The sequence below is a fragment of the Amphibalanus amphitrite genome, unplaced genomic scaffold (assembly GCF_019059575.1).
Source record: "Amphibalanus amphitrite isolate SeventyFive unplaced genomic scaffold, NRLGWU_Aamphi_draft 000108F_arrow, whole genome shotgun sequence".
Taxonomy (NCBI): domain Eukaryota; kingdom Metazoa; phylum Arthropoda; class Thecostraca; order Balanomorpha; family Balanidae; genus Amphibalanus; species Amphibalanus amphitrite.
In genome coordinates this window covers 1025073-1043144 of record NW_024881603.1, presented here as the reverse complement: position 1 = coordinate 1043144, position 18072 = coordinate 1025073, and the positions used below count along the sequence as shown (strand labels likewise).

The following is an 18072-nucleotide window of genomic DNA, read 5'->3' as shown; positions in this document are numbered from 1 at the left end:
TGAAACTTAGCTAAACGTTTATAAGCGATAATTTTGACTTTTGGGGAGGATATTGGGGAAAGATATTGGGGAAAGATGCCATCGTGCTTAGCTGTGTTGCAGTAGAAGGAAAGGTTTTGGTTGTGTCTAGATAAAACCAGACCCGGGAGTGGGGCTCAAACTCGCGACATCGTGTTCAGCTCACAGGTTACCCAACCTCAACGCTACGAGCACCTATCGCCCTGCGCAGCTTGCTCAGTGTTTCGGCTAAAGTTCGGCCAAAGTGTCTGACGTCTGTCAATTACCGGGGTTACATGAGCGATCCGTTCCAAATACGCACTACGCTAATGCGCATCAGCTCCCCACAAACGGATCTACGGCACCGGTTACATGAGACTAATTCGTTTTATCTACGTCAAACGGATCTTGTTTGGCTCACCCGGGCTGACTCCTCGACGGCCGGTAATTCGCATCACAAACGGAATAGGATTAGCGTACAGTCATGGCGCAGTTGCGGCATTTACCGGGACGACTGAGCTAAATTTTAAATACTTATATCATTTGATAGGCTCAAAAACATTTAAAATTAACATGAAATCAAAAAATGAAAACAAAGTTTTCTTGTTTTACGTCAGTGGGCACTGATTCGCCATGCAGCGACAGCAGGGTGGTCAGAAAAAATTATCTATCAAAATATTTCATTCATTTTATTTCACATGCAAAGACTAAACCAAAATACCAACATTTTTTTGCTATTTTCTACGAGGCAGCCAATAAAAAAATTGTTAAGTATTTTGCATTTTGACGCTTCCAGTCAGCAAAGAATAGTTCTTGTGAAATACGGCCCGAATCGTGTGCCTCGGACGTTTCGGTTACATGAGCGATCCGTTCCAAATACGCACTACGCTAATTCGCATCAGCTCCCCAAGAACGCATTCAGTGCACCGACTACATGAGCAAATTCGTATCAGTGACGTCAAACGGATCTAGTTTGGCTCTCGGCCCGATGCGCATTACAAACGGAATAGCATACAAATGTGGCGCACTTCCGTAGCAATAGAGGTGACTAAATTAAAAATTTATTATCTTATGTCTTTTTTGCATTTAATCTGCTCAAAACATTCTCAATTAACTTAACAAAAAAAGTTGAACATAAAGTTGTCTTGCTTTGACTCATTGGGCAATTGCCTCTCTTGATTCGTCTGTAGTGCTGTCAGAAAAATGTTTCTACTGAAATTATGTGGATATTTACTATTTGGTTTTCACTATATTTATTGTTGAAAACTTGGCAAAATACCGACATATTTTTTTAATATTATTTCAAAAGAAGAAAATGAAAAAAATACCTATTATTTTGCATTTTAATGTTTCTTTTTGCGAAGAAATAGTTCCTGTAATACGTATCTTGGTCCTATTCGCTTCTAAGCCTCTTTCTCAGCGGATTTTGTTCGGACCGCCGATTCGTATTAGCAGGTGGATACATGAGTCGGTAGTACGCTCCTGATTCGCATTAGCGGTGAATCCGATCGTGATACGTATTTGCTTTGCTCATGTAACCGCGGATCGGATCGCCGATTCGTACTAGCAGGTGGCTACATGAGTCGGTAATGCGTTCCTAATTCGAATTAGCGGCTAAATACGTATTTACTGTGCTCATGTAACCCCGATAAATGTCACGAGGCGAAACCCCAAGGTAAATGTCCGTCCCGGTAGCTCGGTCGGTAGAGCGTTGGTGAAGGCGCACGTCCCGGTTGCAAAAGTCCGTGTTCGAAACACGACGTGTGCTTGACGTTTTTTAGCCTCCTGACGGGTATGGTTGTGGTTGGTGGCAGGCCGCTGCTAGGCGAAGTCGGCGAGGGAACCGGCCGTGCGCGGCTATGTGCGCACGTTAAAATTTGGACTCTAAACCACAGACCATTTTGCCATAGACTAAACCTCAAAACCATAGTCTGCAATAGACCAGGAATTGCTTGATCGGAGGGTAGATGGCAGGTTTCAACGCTTAACAAGCTCAGCTTAGCGGGGACTCTGTCCTTGTGATTCCTTCCATTCAAAAGGTTCGGGCCAAATTTATATTAACAAGGGGGAGCCAACCAGGTTGGGCCGAGTTGAACCAGGCTGGACCGGGGTCATACATGGAATCATGGTCAGACAAAACAGAAGTTAATTTCGGGTCAAATATTTTTATTAACTGATCTTATTGTTTTTTAGCTTACACGCGTAAAATAACTTTTAGCTTTTTATAACTCGAGACTTCATGCACAGAAATGTGGCGTTCGTCCACTTTTCCTCATCGTCTCTTAGCGACTTGATTTCATGTGGTGGCGGAACGGGGTGGGGGGGTGGGGAGGGGGGCATCGGGGCACCGTGCCCCCGTTTGATTTTGGCATTTTAACATTAGCCCTATGGGCGTTGCATGGAAAGAATGGGACCAAAAGTCGGCAGTGCCCCCACTTCATTAAAGGTGTTCCGCCGCCACTGCTTGATTTGACCCTAAAGGCGTCTCACCAGCAAAAAAGAAAGAATCACCTGCGTTATACCTAAATCTTTGCCCAAGGGCGCTCTTATACGCAAGAAACGCCAGCCGGTCAAAAAACTGGCGAACGAATACGATCTCTCTAGTGCTTGAATTATATTCAATGAAAATTTCAGGAGACATAAATAATCTTAATCCTTATAGCTAGGCGCTCGGAGCATTCGCTAGCATTCCATTGCCAGCTGCATTATCAACGCCACATTTGCATTACTCTGGGTGCATCATAAGTAACAGTAGGTGAACCGGCCACAGCAAAACCATGCTTCATTATCCTTTCCTTCCAAGCTGCCAAGCTAACCGGCCGCCCGGCCCACCACCGCGATATGGAACAACACTGGAGTGCGCCATTTGCCTACGGCAGTGCCCCACCGCGCCGGGGCTGTGACAGGTCACCCGCACCGTGACCTCGCCACCCGCCCCCCCCCCCCACACAGATCCATCGCAATTTCAAATGTGGCCAAAACCTCGAATAATGACCATTTTTAAATTCCTTCAGTGAGTGATTTCTTAACACAAAACGGATTGAAGCATCTGAAATCACCTTCGGCCTATTTTTTAACCACCTGATCTCCGCTCACCGCAGTCGTGAACCTGGAACTTCTTCGGAAGCGCGTGGTAGACCCAAAAGACATGTGAAACGCGCGCAACTTTGAGTGACTGTAACATTGTAATAATTTGATCGAAACCGCAATAAATGGGCATCGCTGTGTTGCATGGTTCGTGCTGAAAATTTTGGTATCAAAAATAATGTTTTAGCTCGTCATTAATGCCATGCTAATTAGCAATGTTCGGGCACATGCATCACAGTCCGCATTTTCACTCATCGCATACTTGACAAAGGCCTACAAAAAAATCATCAATCACCCCCCAAAATTCGAATGGCTTAAAATGAGCCTGAGAACGTTCACAAACGGTTCCCGAAAGAATTAGCTGGGCATCAGTGGTCAAACTTTTGCTATGGGGGCAGAAGTGATGTGATGTCGGGCGGATTCGGCCGGCCGGCTGACCCGCGAGTCAGCGTCAGCTGTTGCTAGGCTGGGTCAGGGTCGACCGAGGTCAATATTGGCTGGTTGCCAGCGGGCGGGGAGGCCACGGGGACTGCGTGAATAATAAACAATCCTTGGCCGTTTCGGTCCGTGACTCGCTGTTCGCTCCATTTCAACCGTGAGTCGTGACAGCGGAGAAGATAGCGGTGTGTTGGAGGGAGATGTAGGGTAAGGTGCCTAATTAGCGACCCTTTCCGATTTGCGACCTACCTCCCTACAGAAAAACTGGCAGGAGAAAACGGGGTAAAAATATCGTCAAAAGGTCAGCCATACTTTGGTTATCAAATTAAATTATTTTCCGGTTGTCGATGTTTCTGGTGGGACGTTTCAGGTGAGTTTAAATAAAAATGACGAGTTTCCTATCCAAAACGTGTGTGTTTGGGCCCTCGGCCCCTCTCTGATGTAAAGCGATGCACATTAGGATGATGCACCTTTTTTATTCTGAATCGACTTTCCTTTTTCAATTGAGTGCCGTTTTCCCATAATGAATCGCTCAACTGTGCACAGCATGGCGGTTAAAAATGTGTCGCAACTCATATTTCCTATTTGCGCCTGACATGGTCGCAAATAGCTCAAGAAGGGAAAGAAAGGGGAAAAGAGAGAAATGAAAATGAGGTGTTGCTGAAGCTTGCAATGTGTGGCAGGGGATGCCAAATGTCGTCACCGACTGCAAGGGTGCCGAATTCAGCGCGGACCTCGAATATCATACGAGATAGCCCGCAAAATTTGGGTTTCCGCCTTCTTTTCGCCTTCGGTGCATCACGTGATCAGTTTTTACTTACGTAAATGTGTTGGATAAACGTTCCTGTTCGAGTGATTGAGTGTTTTGCGCATAGGTTACCTTTTTGAGATCATATTTCATCTTTTCAGCCGTCGCATTTTTTGCCATTTTTAATATGGGGAAACCCATAGACTTATAGCGACCCTCCCCGGTCGCTAATCGGGAAGAGTTCCCTATTAGCGTTTTTTTTTTTGCAATGGTTTGCCAAAATTCTCACTACAAATACGTTAGTGAATATTGGGGCAGAAAATGACTATATTTTGATAGAAAAATGAGCGATCTCTGCGAAAATCAAGCCAGTAATACAGTGGCACCCACAGAGCGTGAGCAATGACGGTTCAAATTAAGGGGGTCGCTAATTAGGCACCTTACCCTACCTGTCGTTTTGTTAGGAGATCTTGACAATGGAGCTGCGTATCAGTAAAAGAGTATTTTTTGATGCCGTTATTGAAGGAGGGATGCTGTCCAAGCAAATGAAGAACAGCACAGCGCATGCCGTGCAGCTTGGAGAGAGCCTGGCGGAGATAGAGTGCGATGGCCGGTGGTCAAATGAATGCTTAGAGAAGCTGCGTGCCGCTCTAACGGATTTTTTCATGAAAGTTCAACGGCAGTGGGCTAAATGCGGGCGTCGCAAGGGTCGAGTGCTCGCCAAATACGGGAAGCATTTCGAAGGCGATATTGTCGTTGTTGCTGACGACGACGTCTCCAGCGACGGCACCGGGGACGAGGACGGCGGGACACTGTCGCAGAGCGCAGCGGGTGGGAGGCCGGCGATGCCCTACAACGAGCTCAGCGCGAGAAGCAAGAGACGGGCATCCCGCGAACTGTCCCGGGACCATCCCACGGAGAAGCTGGTACAGGCTGCTACCCAGAGTGCCAGGGCGGATGGCCGGTCTGATCTATCCTACGTTCTGAAGAAAATCACGGCCTCGCCCACCAGGCCATCGAAAGTACGCCGCACAATCAAAGTCGCCAAACGCCCCCAACCAGAATGCGTCACGCCAGATATGGCCCTGGCGATGAGCGTCGCAAGTGATTTGACCGTCCATGGCTACAATGTGGTTAGAAGCACAATGCGCGGCGCAGCAAAAGCCAACATACTCCCATCAAAGCATCAAGTACGCGAAGCCAAGCAAAGGTGCTGCCCTCCAGCGGGTGAGACGATCGTTACGGAAACGAGTGCATCCGTAACGTTACAGTCCGTCCTCGACCACACTGTTGAGCGCCTTGCCGAGGCTCACAACATCCTCAACTCGCTGGATTCTCCCGCTGACGAGTCGGGGCCCAGCGCTCGTGTGCACTATGGTATTCTAGAGGCAAAATGGGGATTTGATGGGGCATCTTCCCAGTCAGTGTATAAGCAAGCCCTCAGCGCGGAGCATCAAGGAAAGACCGAGGAGAGCCTCTTCTGCACAACAATGGTACCGCTACGGCTCCGTGTCGACCAGTCCGTCGTCTGGGAGAACGCGGCCCCATCATCGACCAGACTGTGCAGGCCCATCAGCATCAAGTATGCCCGCGAAACCCCGGAGCTGTCGCGAGCAGAAAGGCAGCATATTGAATCAGAGATCCACAGTCTGCACCCGACGATCCTGATGACTCCTGGTGGCAGCCGGGTGGAGATCCAGCATCAACTCCACTTAACTATGATAGACGGGAAAGTCATCGGAGCCCTGACGGAGACTGGAAGTGCCACGTGCAACGTGTGTGGTGCAAAGCCAAGTGAAATGAACGACCTGAGTACTGTGGCCGATCGTCCGGTGCGTTCAGAGAGCCTCCAGTTCGGACTGTCGACGCTCCATGCCTGGATCCGCGTGTTTGAATGTGTGCTTCACATTTCATACAAGCTGCCAATCGCAAAATGGCGCGCTGTAACCGAGCAGGATAAGGCGGCCGTCAGCGACAGGCAAAGGGCCGTCAAACAGCGCTTCAGGGACCAAATGCAGCTGGTCGTGGACCAGCCGCAGTCTGGCGGGAGTGGCGGCTCCACCAACGATGGAAACACGGCCCGCCGCGCCTTTAATGACGTTCATGTGCTGAGCGAGGTAACAGGAGTCGATGTCGAGCTACTGCAGAGATTTTCAGTCATCCTCTCAGCACTGTCATCTTCTTCGACTATCGACGAGGGCAAGTATCATCGGTACGCCATGGACACAGCGGAGCTGTACGTAGCACTCTATTCGTGGTACAACATGCCGGCGTCACTACACAAGATCCTGGTTCACGGAGCAGATATCATCAACGGTCTCGAGCTGCCTATCGGTGCATATAGCGAAGAAGCTCAAGAAGCACGCAACAAGCATAACAGGCAATACCGACTTCGCCACGCCCGGAAGACATCACGGGAGGACACCATGACCGACCAGTTTCGGTACCTCATGGTCACCAGTGACCCAGTGATCAGTGAGCTCATAGAACAGCACTACAGCAAACCACGACGACGGCGAGCTCGTCGTGCTGACGTGGGAGGTGTGGACATATCCCCTCTCCTGAGAGACGACGAAGTCAGCAGCTCCGACGAGGATGACCAGGAAGACGAAGGCGATGCTCCTGGAGTGGATGAGCTGCTGTAGGCAGAATAGGGACGAGAACTGTCAGTGTTCACTGTTCTGAGTTTAAGTGAAACTATGTAAGCACTGAGTGGTATACTGAGTGATGTTTCAATGACAGACTGACCCGCTGACTTGTTTGATTGACTGGGTGACAGTGAAGTGACTGAATGAATGACAGTGAGTTCACTGAGTGAAAGTTAATGTTCACTGTTCATTGTTTGCTGGTTCACAGCCAATATATCTGGTCCATGTGAGAGTCTAATAAATACTGACTCCTTTTCTTATATGGTTTTGTTGCTATCAGCGGTGGAATGGCACATCAGTCCCACTCAACTAAATATCCTAGGGCTCGTAAAAAACACTTTTGTCTGGGATCATCGATTCCCTACTTGCGTCTGCTTGCATTTGGTGAGAGTATGAAAAGTGCAAAATATGAAATCAACCCGACGCGTTTTAATATGTGCGCCTTTATTTGGAAAATTTTCACAAATGCATTGGAGGTAAAAAAAAATCAACATGTGAAAAATTGTTATAAATTTAAGCCTATAACACGTAAAATGATGTGAGGATTCCATATCTGGTCGCAAAATTCAAATCGGAGAACATTTGACTCCTGGTTTGGCCAAAAACTGTCCAATTTTGCCCAAATTGGATATTTTGCCTATTTTCGACATATTTTTTTGCCAAAACAGGGGTCAAATGCTCTCCGATTTGAATGTTACGACCAGATTTGGAATCCTCTCATCATTTTACGTATTACAGGCCCAAATTAGTAACGAGTTTTACATTTTCATTTTTGACCTCCAATGCATTTTTGAAATTTTTCAAAGTAAAAGCGCACATAGTAAAACGCGTCGGAATGATTTCATATTTTGCAGTTTCCATACTCTTACCAAATGCAACCAGATGCAGGAAAGGAACCGATGATCCCAGACAAAAGTGTTTTTTTACGAGCCCTAAAATAATCCCTCCTCAAAATTTCGCGTATCGCAAAAAATGTGGTTTAAAATGGCAGATATATTTCTCATTTTCTAAGAGCGTGATTCATCTGCTTTCGTTTGAGCCCTATATCACATCTCTAGCTTCCGTAGTTTTTGCGCTAGAGGTTTTGGCCACATCTGAATTCGAGATGGACCTGTGTGCCCCCCCCCTCCCCGCCCACCTCCCCATCGGGCCCAGCTCGGTAGTGACCTCTCCTTGAATTTGACATGGACTCGACTAAGGCTCAACGCCATCTAGTTACGTCTGGAGATCCTAATAAGATCCACTGTACGTGCGTGAAGATAGCGACGTATTCAACGACGGATTCAGCGTCAGATTTGGAATTCGCTGAAAACACGCAATCAGGTCAAGTACGACACGCTGATTCCAAAAATGGACTTAAAACACATTTTTAAGGTCATCTTCAGGCCGGTCAAATTTGAGGTCAAAGGACGGGTTACCCAATAACGTCCCGAATTATGGGCGCAAGTGGACCAAAAGTGGTCATACATGATAGCTCGATACCTTGGGCAGCCTCCGTGACCATGACCTTGACCTTGACCTTTGACCTTCAAGGTCAAATTTGAGGTCAAAGGACGGGATACCGGATAACATCCCGAATTATGGGCGCCAGAGGACCAAAAGTGGTCATACATGATAGCTCGTCACCGTTGGCAGCCTCCGTGACCATGACCTTGACCTTAACCTTTGACCTTCAAGGTCAAATTTGAGTTCAAACGACGGGGTACCGGATAACGTCTCGAATTTTATGGAAGGAGCGGGCTAAAAACGGTCCCAAACGACGGCCAGCCTCGTTGGCTAGCCTCCGCTGCCCTGACCTTGGCTCTAGCCCTTGACCTTCATGGTCAAACACCAGGTCAAAGATAGGCACCATTTCCCAAAGAAAGAGTAGGGCGAAATGTAAAGAAGTTGATCTGCCACGTCTCAAGCAACCATGCCAGTGGATACTTGGCCGCCAAGGCTACATTTTATTTTCTTGACCTTGACCCTAATGTTTGACCTTAGAGGTCAAACTTTAGGTCAAAGGACGGGTACCGGATAACATCCCGAATTATGGGCGCAAGAAGACCAAAATGGGTCAAACGCGATAGCTCGTCACCGTGGGCAGCCTCCGTTACCATTAACTTGACCTTGACCTTTGACCTTCAAGGTCAACTTTGAGGTCAAAGGACGGGGTACCTGATAACATCCCGAATTATGGGCTCAAGCCTCAAGAGGACCAAAAGTGGTCATACATGATAGTTCGTCACCGTGGGCAGCCTCCGTGACCATGACCTTTTTTTATAAATTTAGTCTGAACTATTACTGAATGGGCGGATTTGAGGAATCAGAGCCCGCACTAAGCATAGCTTGTTGTGCTGACCCTGACCCCACCACCCGATCGCGCAATTCCAGTTGTATGGCAGAATTTTGTCCGAACGTTTAACGTGCCCTCACGACTGGACACGGTCCCCTCCGCTCACTCACGTTACCTGGCTTCTGTGCGGTCCCTGCCACAGACACGCACGCCATTACACGTAGGAGCTAAATGTGGCCGCCCGCACCGGGGCTTGAACCGGGCTCTCACTTCCGGCTAAGCGTCGAATTCCGGCGCTTTTATCCACTCGGCCACGGAGAGGACCTTGACCTTGACCTTTGACCGTCAAGGTCAGATTTGAGGTCAAAGGACGGGATACCGGATAACATCCCGAATTATGGGCGCAAGAGGACCAAAAGTGGTCATACATGATAGCTCGTCACCGTGGGCAGCCTCCGTGACCATGACCTTGACCTTAACCTTTGACCTTCAAGGTCAAATTTGAGTTCAAACGACGGGGTACCGGATAACGTCTCGAACTTATGGAAGGAGCGGGCTAAAAACGGTCCCAAACGACGGCCAGCCTCGTTGGCTAGCCGCCGCTAGCCGGTCAAGGGCTGACCTTGGCTCTAGCCCTTGACCTTCATGGTCAAACACCAGGTCAAAGATAGGCACCATTTCCCAAAGAAAGAGTAGGGCGAAATGTGAAGAAGTTGATCTGCCACGTCTCAAGCAACCATGCCAGTGGATATTTGGCCGCCAGGGCTACATTTTATTCGGCTTGACCTTGACCCTAATAGAGTTTGACCTTAGAGGTCAAACTCTAGGTCAAAGGACGGGGTACCGGATAACATCCGGAATTATGGGCGCAAGAGGACCAAAATGGGTCAAACCCAGTAAACATGACGACGTCGGCCCGACGTCGGGCCGAGGCTCGGCCCGACGTCGGCCCAACGTCGGTTCAACCTAGGCCCGACATCGGCTGGACGTCGGATATGCCCGCATGTTCCGACGTCCAGCCGAAGTCCAGCCGACGTCGAGCCGACGTCGGGCCGAGATCGTTTGCCGAGGTTGACGAGATCGTTTGTCGTTGGACCGACGGGGCCGACGTCGGCATGTTTATTGGGACAACGCGCCAAAAATATCAACCGGCGGCGGGATTCGAGCCCCCAGTCGCCGACGTCGGCATGTTTACTGGGACAACACGCCAAAAGCATCAGCCGGCGATGGGATTCGAACCCAGTGTCACTCAAACGCGAGGTTAGTGCGCTAACCACTACACCACGCATCCAGCTAACAAATTTGGTTTGTTTTGTTGGGTTATGCCCTTTCGGTCTGACAAGACCATTTCAGAGCCGGAAGGATCATAGGATGGAGACATTGGTCTTCTTGGCGAGCACCCTGGGTCCAGTTCATATAGAGTCCCTGGTCCCATTGCTGTTACGTGACACTTATTGGAAAGGGGCAAGGGCGACCCCACAATGGATTCATATAGCCAATCTTACACACCTGCACCAACGTTTCCCAAAGTGTCCCTTTGATAAGTGGCACTTTGGCAAAGTGACACTTGCCGACTGGCCTTTCTATATGAACTGGGCCCGGCCCTGGTGAGTTGCCGGGGCTGAGCCTAACCAAAGGATAGGCCGAGCAGCCCCCAAGCACTCACCGCACCCGGCTACGGGCGAGCTCGGCTTACGGGCAATCCCAAATGGGATAAAGTTTCCCGTCCAGTCCGGATCAGGGGGCTGCGGGCTGCGGCGTGGAGGAAGATTTGAGTTTCCTGAGGATTTTTTGAATACAGAAGCTCTTTATGAAACATGAAACATGTATTTTATATTATTTTAACGGTCAAAACAGCGGCCGATGTCGGTCCGACGTCGCCCTGACGTCGGCCCGACGTCGGCTGGACCTCAGCAATTGATCTCGGTCCGATGTCGGCCCGACGTCGGCTGGACCTCGGCTGGACGTCGGAACATGCGGGCATATCCGACATCCAGCCGACGTCGTGCCGAGGTTGGACCGACGTCGGGCCGACGTCGGCATGCCGATGCCGAGTTGCCGACGTCACCCCGACGTCGGCCGACGTCGGGCCGACGTCGGCATGTTTACTGGGAACATAATAGCTCCTCACCGTGGGCAGCCTCCGTGACCATGACCTTGACCTTAACCTTTGACCTTCAAGGTCAAATGTGAGGCCAAACGACGGGGTACCGGATAACGACTCAAATTTATGGAAGGAGCGGGCTAAAAACGATCCCAAACGACGGCCAGCCTCGTTGGCTATCCTCCGCTACCCTGACCTTAGCTCTAGCTAATGTTATGGTGGGATGGTCACTTAGCCGAAATTAAGCCGAAATTAGCATTAATGTCTTTGACACTGCGTACGCCAAAACCCTAAATGTGAGCGTCCTCAATTTTGATCTTTGCTTTGGCCTGACCTTGATCTGTCTATGACGTCATGAAAACACCTCCACAGTCCACGGACCCACTATTGCTATCAGACCTTTTTGTCGGCTCTCGTTCACTGGTATGAATTTAGGCTGGCGGTTCTGACCATTGAGTTCAATGTTCTGAAAATTGGCCTTGTACTGAAAGCTGGTCGTCCTATCAGGCCAGATCGCTGGTTACAGGTGCGTGCATGTGGCCACTGGCCGACGATTTCCCAGGGCCGCCCGCCCTCATGACGCAGTTAGTGTTTTCTCTCGTTCGTTCTTCGTCCCTTCTTCGGATTCTCTGTTTGGCTGTTGTTGGCCGTACCTTGGCCGTACCTACGCAGCTAATTTTACTTGTGCTGTGTGGTTGGACAAGGAGCCGCACTCGAACGGTGCGACGACGAGTTGGGAAATTGGGTAAGAAAGGAACTGGGACGTTGTATGGGGATGGTGGGTGGTGACGCTTTCTTCTCACACAAATGCCGAGCCGACCGCCGGCCGTCGGCTATAGCCGCAAACTGAGGTCTCGCGACCCTCCGTCCTTATGTGTCCCCTCCTGATCGTTTCGTGCCTACTCTTCCCCTCCCCGCGTCTCCTCCCACCCGGCTTCACTGCCGCCGCCGCGCGTCCTTAGTACTCCCTTCCAAGGCCCACTAATCTTTATTAGGTGTGCCATAATGACTATTAGAAACACTGTAACGTCCTGGTTTTCGCAGATCGTTGTTCATCATCATTACACATGAGAAATATAGGTACTGCATGAGACGAGGAACGTTCGACACGGAGAAGCTCCAAATGTCATCTCTGCTCTCCCCGAAACGTACCTCCCGCACTTACCAACACGCTATAGCGACTGAGTGTACACATTAGTTACTTCCACAAGGAACAACACTGTTTATGAATAGTGAATACGAGTATGTGAGGACGATACACCAGACTAATATTCGCTCGGTTCTACGCTAAGATGCCCTCACGGCAGGGTTGAAAAACACTCGGCAGCCTTGGAAGTGACCGCCCCAGCTCGAGACCAAATGTTCAAATGAATAGATTAGTTTCCCTTCAACCGTTCTTAGGTGCTGTGAAAAGGGTGAGCACGCAGTGTTTGAGGCTTTCCTGCGCCTTCAGTTTGGTGCATGGCTTCCAGTGTTTTGGTTCGTATGTGTAAGGACATTTTAAAGTTTTGTCCACGACGCGGTTCCACAGCGCTGACATCTCCTTGGCGGGCACCTGGTGGGCGCCAACCAGCATGCGGTACAGACACGTGTCCGTCAGTGGCACCGGGTAGGTGAAAAACTCCGGCGCTCGCACGCGCCGCACGGCCGCCATCTTGGCGCCGATGCCGGTGACGGTGACGTCCTCGATGAAGAAGTAGGGCCTCTCCAGTACGCGCTGCCGCAGCTCGCGCACGCTGTCTCCCGTGACGAGATACAGTGGACCACTCGTGTACCGCGGGTACTTGGTCTTCTCCCAAATCTTAGGGCTCACATAGTATCTAGATTCTTTGTCACGGTTCGGCATTGGATTGTAAATGACATTTCCAAAAATGGTACGTCGCGCATCACGATGCTCGTCAATGAACGATTCCAGATTTCTGATGTTCAGGAACACGTCGTCATCGACCTTGAGCACGAACTTCGCCGCACCGCAGTGCACGTCAAACCATTCCAGGCTGGCCAGCGTTTTGAGAGTGAGGTTGTTGTAGTGATCGACGAAGTTGGCCTGGATGATGTCACCGTAGAGCGACTGCTCGTACTCGACGCCCTTCTGGAGGGCCGGGTCGTCGGTGCGAGCCACCACGAAGCCCATGACGATGTCGTCCCGGAAGTTGGCCGGCCGCGCCCACGTGTGGCGGATGACGCTGCGCTGGTTGGAGTTTTGCAGCGCACTCTGCACCAGGATGACCAGCTTCACGTTCTGGCCGCCGTCCGGACACAGTGCGCTGTTCTCCAGGTGGAAGCCCGGCTCGCCATAGTCCCTGACTAGCGGCACGTGCTCTGTCCGCCGGTTGGACCCGTCCGGATCTGCCGGTACGTAGCGGCAATCAACGGAGTGGCTGAACGGGGCATGATACATACACACCAACTAACAGACCAGTACCTGTAGTAAAAATGGTTTGCTTATTTAAATTTATTTAAACTAGAGGTACAGTTTTACGCGATAACTGTGTGTTTTGATTTAATGTGCTTTACAGATGCATTCGTTTAAATGAGTTACCTGTACTTTGATGCTATATTTGGGAGGTTTGGGTTGTTGTTTTTAATTGAACTGTAAGGTACAATGGTGATAGATGTGGGATATTCAAGCCTTTTGCATGTTAGGCTCTTCTTAAACTCAACCCTACCCCTACCCTACCCAACCTTACCCTACCCTATCCCTTTGCTTATGTTTGCTTATTTAAATTTATTTAAATGGTTTCCTTAAAAATGGTTATCTTAAAAAAAATGGTTCTCGTTTGAATGTGGATCGACCATGATTGCAAAGTAAATGCATAGTACATACAGTAGGCGCCATCAAGTACCACGTTTTACCGCACTTTTCCGCATAGATACATAGGGACTTGTCTGCATAGAACGGCTTAATGATGGAAAATTTTCAGACTGATGAAGCAGGATTTAAAGCTAGGACCCTATCTGGTTAATTTTTCTTCCTTACCCAGAGTCAATCTACTGTAAGATAATTAGACGTGAGTCATTCTGGTTCGAAAAAAAATGTTGCTTAGTACCTATACCGCAATAGAAGGTGTGAAGTAAAGAGAAAGAGAGAGAGAGAGAGAGAGAGAGAGAGAGAGAGAGAGAGAGAGAGAGGGGGGGGGGGGAGGGAGGGAGAGCAAACCATCTCAGATATCTTCCGTAGAATCTGAGTAGAAATCGTTAAATAATACTGAATATTTGTTTGCATTTTATGCTGTTCAGTTAGTTGCCTACGCCTTTGTTGGTAGCTTTTAGGTACTAACCTGATATCTTGAGCCGAACTTGCAGCCGGTCCCATGGATGGGCCGACACTTGGCACTCGTATATTCCTGAATCTTCCACTGAGACGTTGGTTATTTTCAAATTCCATGTCTGAAACCAATGCACTGGTTAGATCAGTTGCCGAAAACGAAACAGTGGATCTCGGAGCAAACTGCAGATTAGGATCCACGGTCCCACCGGATCCAGCGTGAAAGAATTTACCCTGGATCTATGATCTCTCAGGATCTGATGATAAACCAAGAACATGGATCTATGATCTGAGTGGATCCCGCCATGCAGAGCATTTGGAAACAGGTTTCCAAATGTTTCAAAGTCAATAAGTGCCACAAAACCATGGAGTATAACGTGCAATCACATAAAATCACTAAAACAGAAAGTTTGTGAGTTGCAACAAGTGATTTTTGGGGGATTTCTGTGTTGACAAAAAAAAATGAAGATCTATGATCTCAATGGATCTCAAGCAAGAAAATAGGCTCCGATCTATGATACCCACGGATCTTTCGATAAATCAAAGAGCTGGCTCTATGATCCCATCGGATCCGAGTTCAGGATCCGTGGGATCAGATCCCAGATCCATTTTCTCGGATTCATGCACATGTCTGGAAAATATGCATAAGGCGATAACCGTCTTCACTCCCTTCCCGCGCTGCAACTTGCACGGGGCTGATAGGATCTGAATGGCGGCTGCAAGTGGCTTGTGCCTAAAGCCCAACACTGAACTGAACAGTAACTATAGAAGGTAGTACATTTATGCAGTGCGATTCATTATATTGAAAACGTCATTTCCATTTCAGTTGGCATTACAGTGAAAAGGTGTTATGCCCCACAAAGGAAGACCTGTCGACCTACATTGGTGAAGGTGTTGAGCCTGGCAGAGAGCCGGTCATCCTGTGTGAACGTCCAGTCCTGGACGGTCAGAAGGCGACGGGTCGCCTTGAACAGCCAGGACACCTACGGGACAGACGACGGAGGGCAGGGTTTGTCACGGGGCTTTGAGAGCAGACGAAGGGAGCCGAGTCGGTCATCGGGTGACAGACTCGGTCCTCTCGGCTCTCAGGGCCAACATGGCGACGGCGACACAGTGACACACCCGTGATAATTGCACGGGTAATCAGCCTACCATCGGCTCTTGAAATATGAGAACAGTATGGGAACACGAACGGCGCGCTGATACGCTGTTTCGAAGAAGCGTACCTATTCAAGGGAAAGATATCGATGGCGGCTGAACCGGTGAGGTGTTTACAACACAAGAAAATAAACCGGTGAATTGTCAACATTTGAGCCCTGAAAACCAAAACTGCCCACCAAATCAGAGGAGTTGGCAGTCGCGGTCGTGTGTTGCAAATAAAGGTATAAACTAGGTTCTGTCTCACCTTATAGTCGGAGGGCTTCTGGAGCTGGCAGGGCAGCAGGACCGTCTCGCCGGGCGAGGCCACCACCTGGGTGTTATTCTTGGAGAGGAAGTGCGTGTTGGCGCTCGGCGCCGACTCGCACACGTCGAACACTGGCTGGCATTTCTCCTCTGAAAGTGGGTCCAGCGTCAGCGACCGATCCGGTAGTTACCCCCGATGTTGTACAGCCCACCGCTAGAGTAATGTGTGGTTTTACCAATCTCAACGGATGGCTTTGACTGGCGATTTTTTTAATGCGGAGTGATCGAAAAGAAAATGTCAATAGATAAAGTTACAGCTGCAAGGGTGACGATACATCTAAGCTACATTCAAAGTTTCATTGTAGTCTCGCTAGTCGTTCCTAAGCTTCAGAAGCAGAACATACCTCTGACTGAAATCGCACATTACTTCTGCTGTGGACTGTACATACTCAGACTGCGCGATCGAGAGCGAGGAACTCTTCTATCAGCCTCCTGCTGGATGAGGGTCTGCGCGGGATAGGAGGCCAGCTGATTGGGCTAAAGCCAAAATTATTTGACCGATGAACCATGTAAGACGTAAGGTCCAACGTTTTATGTTGACCTCTGATACACCTATGCCTAACTGATCACTGACCACCATTTGCAACCTGTGCTCTTCTTGCTGGGTAGCTGTTATAATTCATAATACGTGGACGTAGCTCGTGCAGCGATGATAAAATGCGTTTCATGTCAGCTGTGCTCTGCGCGGCGACAAGTATCACCAATGCCTCATGGACTGTGTGGTCCGGTCCGAGTGCTGACTGCTGACCCCTTTCTCTGGGCTGAGGAGCTCCTGACGTTTTAAAATCTCCCGTTCTCTGCTCATAAGAAGTACCTACGCACTTTTACGCTTTATTGTAAACCAAGAACGCTGAAGCCCAATTGATGACTTTCACCTTGATTCACATTGACTTTCACTTATTGTCTTTTCTTTAATAAAGATAGCTGGTCCGTCAGGGACTCAAGATAGCTGGACTCTTAATTAAATAAAATAAAAAACTGTAGAAGTTTAATAACGAAAAAGGATTGCGTGAGACGCTGTCTCTCCACCCGGGCACCGGGGTCCGAGTGGGGTCAATGTGCCGAGGCCGTGACACGTCACTCACGATCACTACCTACAACGCAAACCACTGACCCCCAACCGCGTTCAGTATGGAATCAGGGTGCGCCCGGTCGGTCGGGGCGGTGACACGTCACCTGAGAGCGCAGCGTCGAGCAGCAGCAGCAGCAGCGGCAGCGGCGGCCGCCGGCAGAGCATCGCGGCGGTCCGGCAGCGCAGTCACGGCGGCACTGCGCCCGGCCGGCGAGCGGCCAACGGTCCCGGCCGGCCGGCCTAACGGTGCGCGCCGCCGGCGACCCGGTGCGCGCCGCCCGCCGCCCGGCCCGCTACTGACACGTGGCCGCACTACGGCGGTGTCCGGACAAATTGCCGAAAGGCGATTTGGCGAATGTCATTTTGCCGATGTGCTTTTTGCCGACGTGTCAAGAAGTCGAAATGCTAAAAGCCGAAATGTCATTTGCCGACATGCCTTTTTGCCGAAATGCCAATTTGCCGAAATGCTTATTAGCCGAAACCTAAAGTTGCTGAACTGCGATTTCCCGAAATGTCGATTATAGTTATAAGTCCATTTTTTTCAAAAGGCGCACGGCCCGAAGCATGATTTTGGAACAAGCACGAAGGCGCGGATCCAGCGGGGGGCGGCGGGGGTGGCCGCTCCCCCCCCCCCCCACCCTCCATCCGAAAAGGCGTCCATAGCCCGCGGCAGAGAGGGCGCCCCGAGCAGAAGAGCGGCGACACAGCAAAGGTTGACGAGAAATAGGGCACCTCCAGCAGAAGTTGGGCTCACCAAGCAGGAGAGCGACGCCCAATTGCCCATTCCCAGCACATGAGAGTCGCCCCAGCAGCAGATGGGCGCCCCCAGAAGCGCCCATGTTAGAATTAGTTAGAAGCGTTAGTTAGAAGCGCCCATGTTAGACCATGTTAGAATTCCGCCCCCAGAAGAGGCGCGTCTTATTACAAGAATAAAAAGATACCCTCTGTTCAAGAGGGGCGCCCCTGGCAGC

The 18072-nt window shown here is 49.8% G+C and overlaps 1 protein-coding gene across 1 annotated transcript; it reads right to left on the bottom strand.

Annotated features, from left to right (window-relative positions):
* Nucleotides 1-12266: 12266 nt before the first annotated feature.
* On the bottom strand, nt 12267-17399 carry LOC122380868 (beta-1,3-galactosyltransferase 1-like). The gene is made up of 5 exons (XM_043364398.1): nt 17206-17399; nt 15971-16119; nt 15447-15548; nt 14579-14687; nt 12267-13646 (listed from the first exon to the last, which is right to left on the bottom strand). Exons 1-5 carry the CDS (start codon nt 17264-17266, stop codon nt 12685-12687), a joined length of 1383 nt encoding a protein of 460 aa, XP_043220333.1. The 5' UTR covers nt 17267-17399; the 3' UTR covers nt 12267-12684.
* Nucleotides 17400-18072: the final 673 nt, after the last annotated feature.

Coding starts and splice junctions, on each gene's coding strand:
- LOC122380868 (XM_043364398.1), bottom strand. CDS start 17,266: ATGCTCTGCCGGCGGCCGCCGCTGCCGCTGCTGCTGCTGCTGCTCGAC. Junction 16,120..17,205: donor GCTCGACGCTGCGCTCTCAG/GTGACGTGTCAC, acceptor ACCCACTTTCAG/AGGAGAAATGCCAGCCAGTG. Junction 15,549..15,970: donor AGAAGCCCTCCGACTATAAG/GTGAGACAGAAC, acceptor TCTGTCCCGTAG/GTGTCCTGGCTGTTCAAGGC.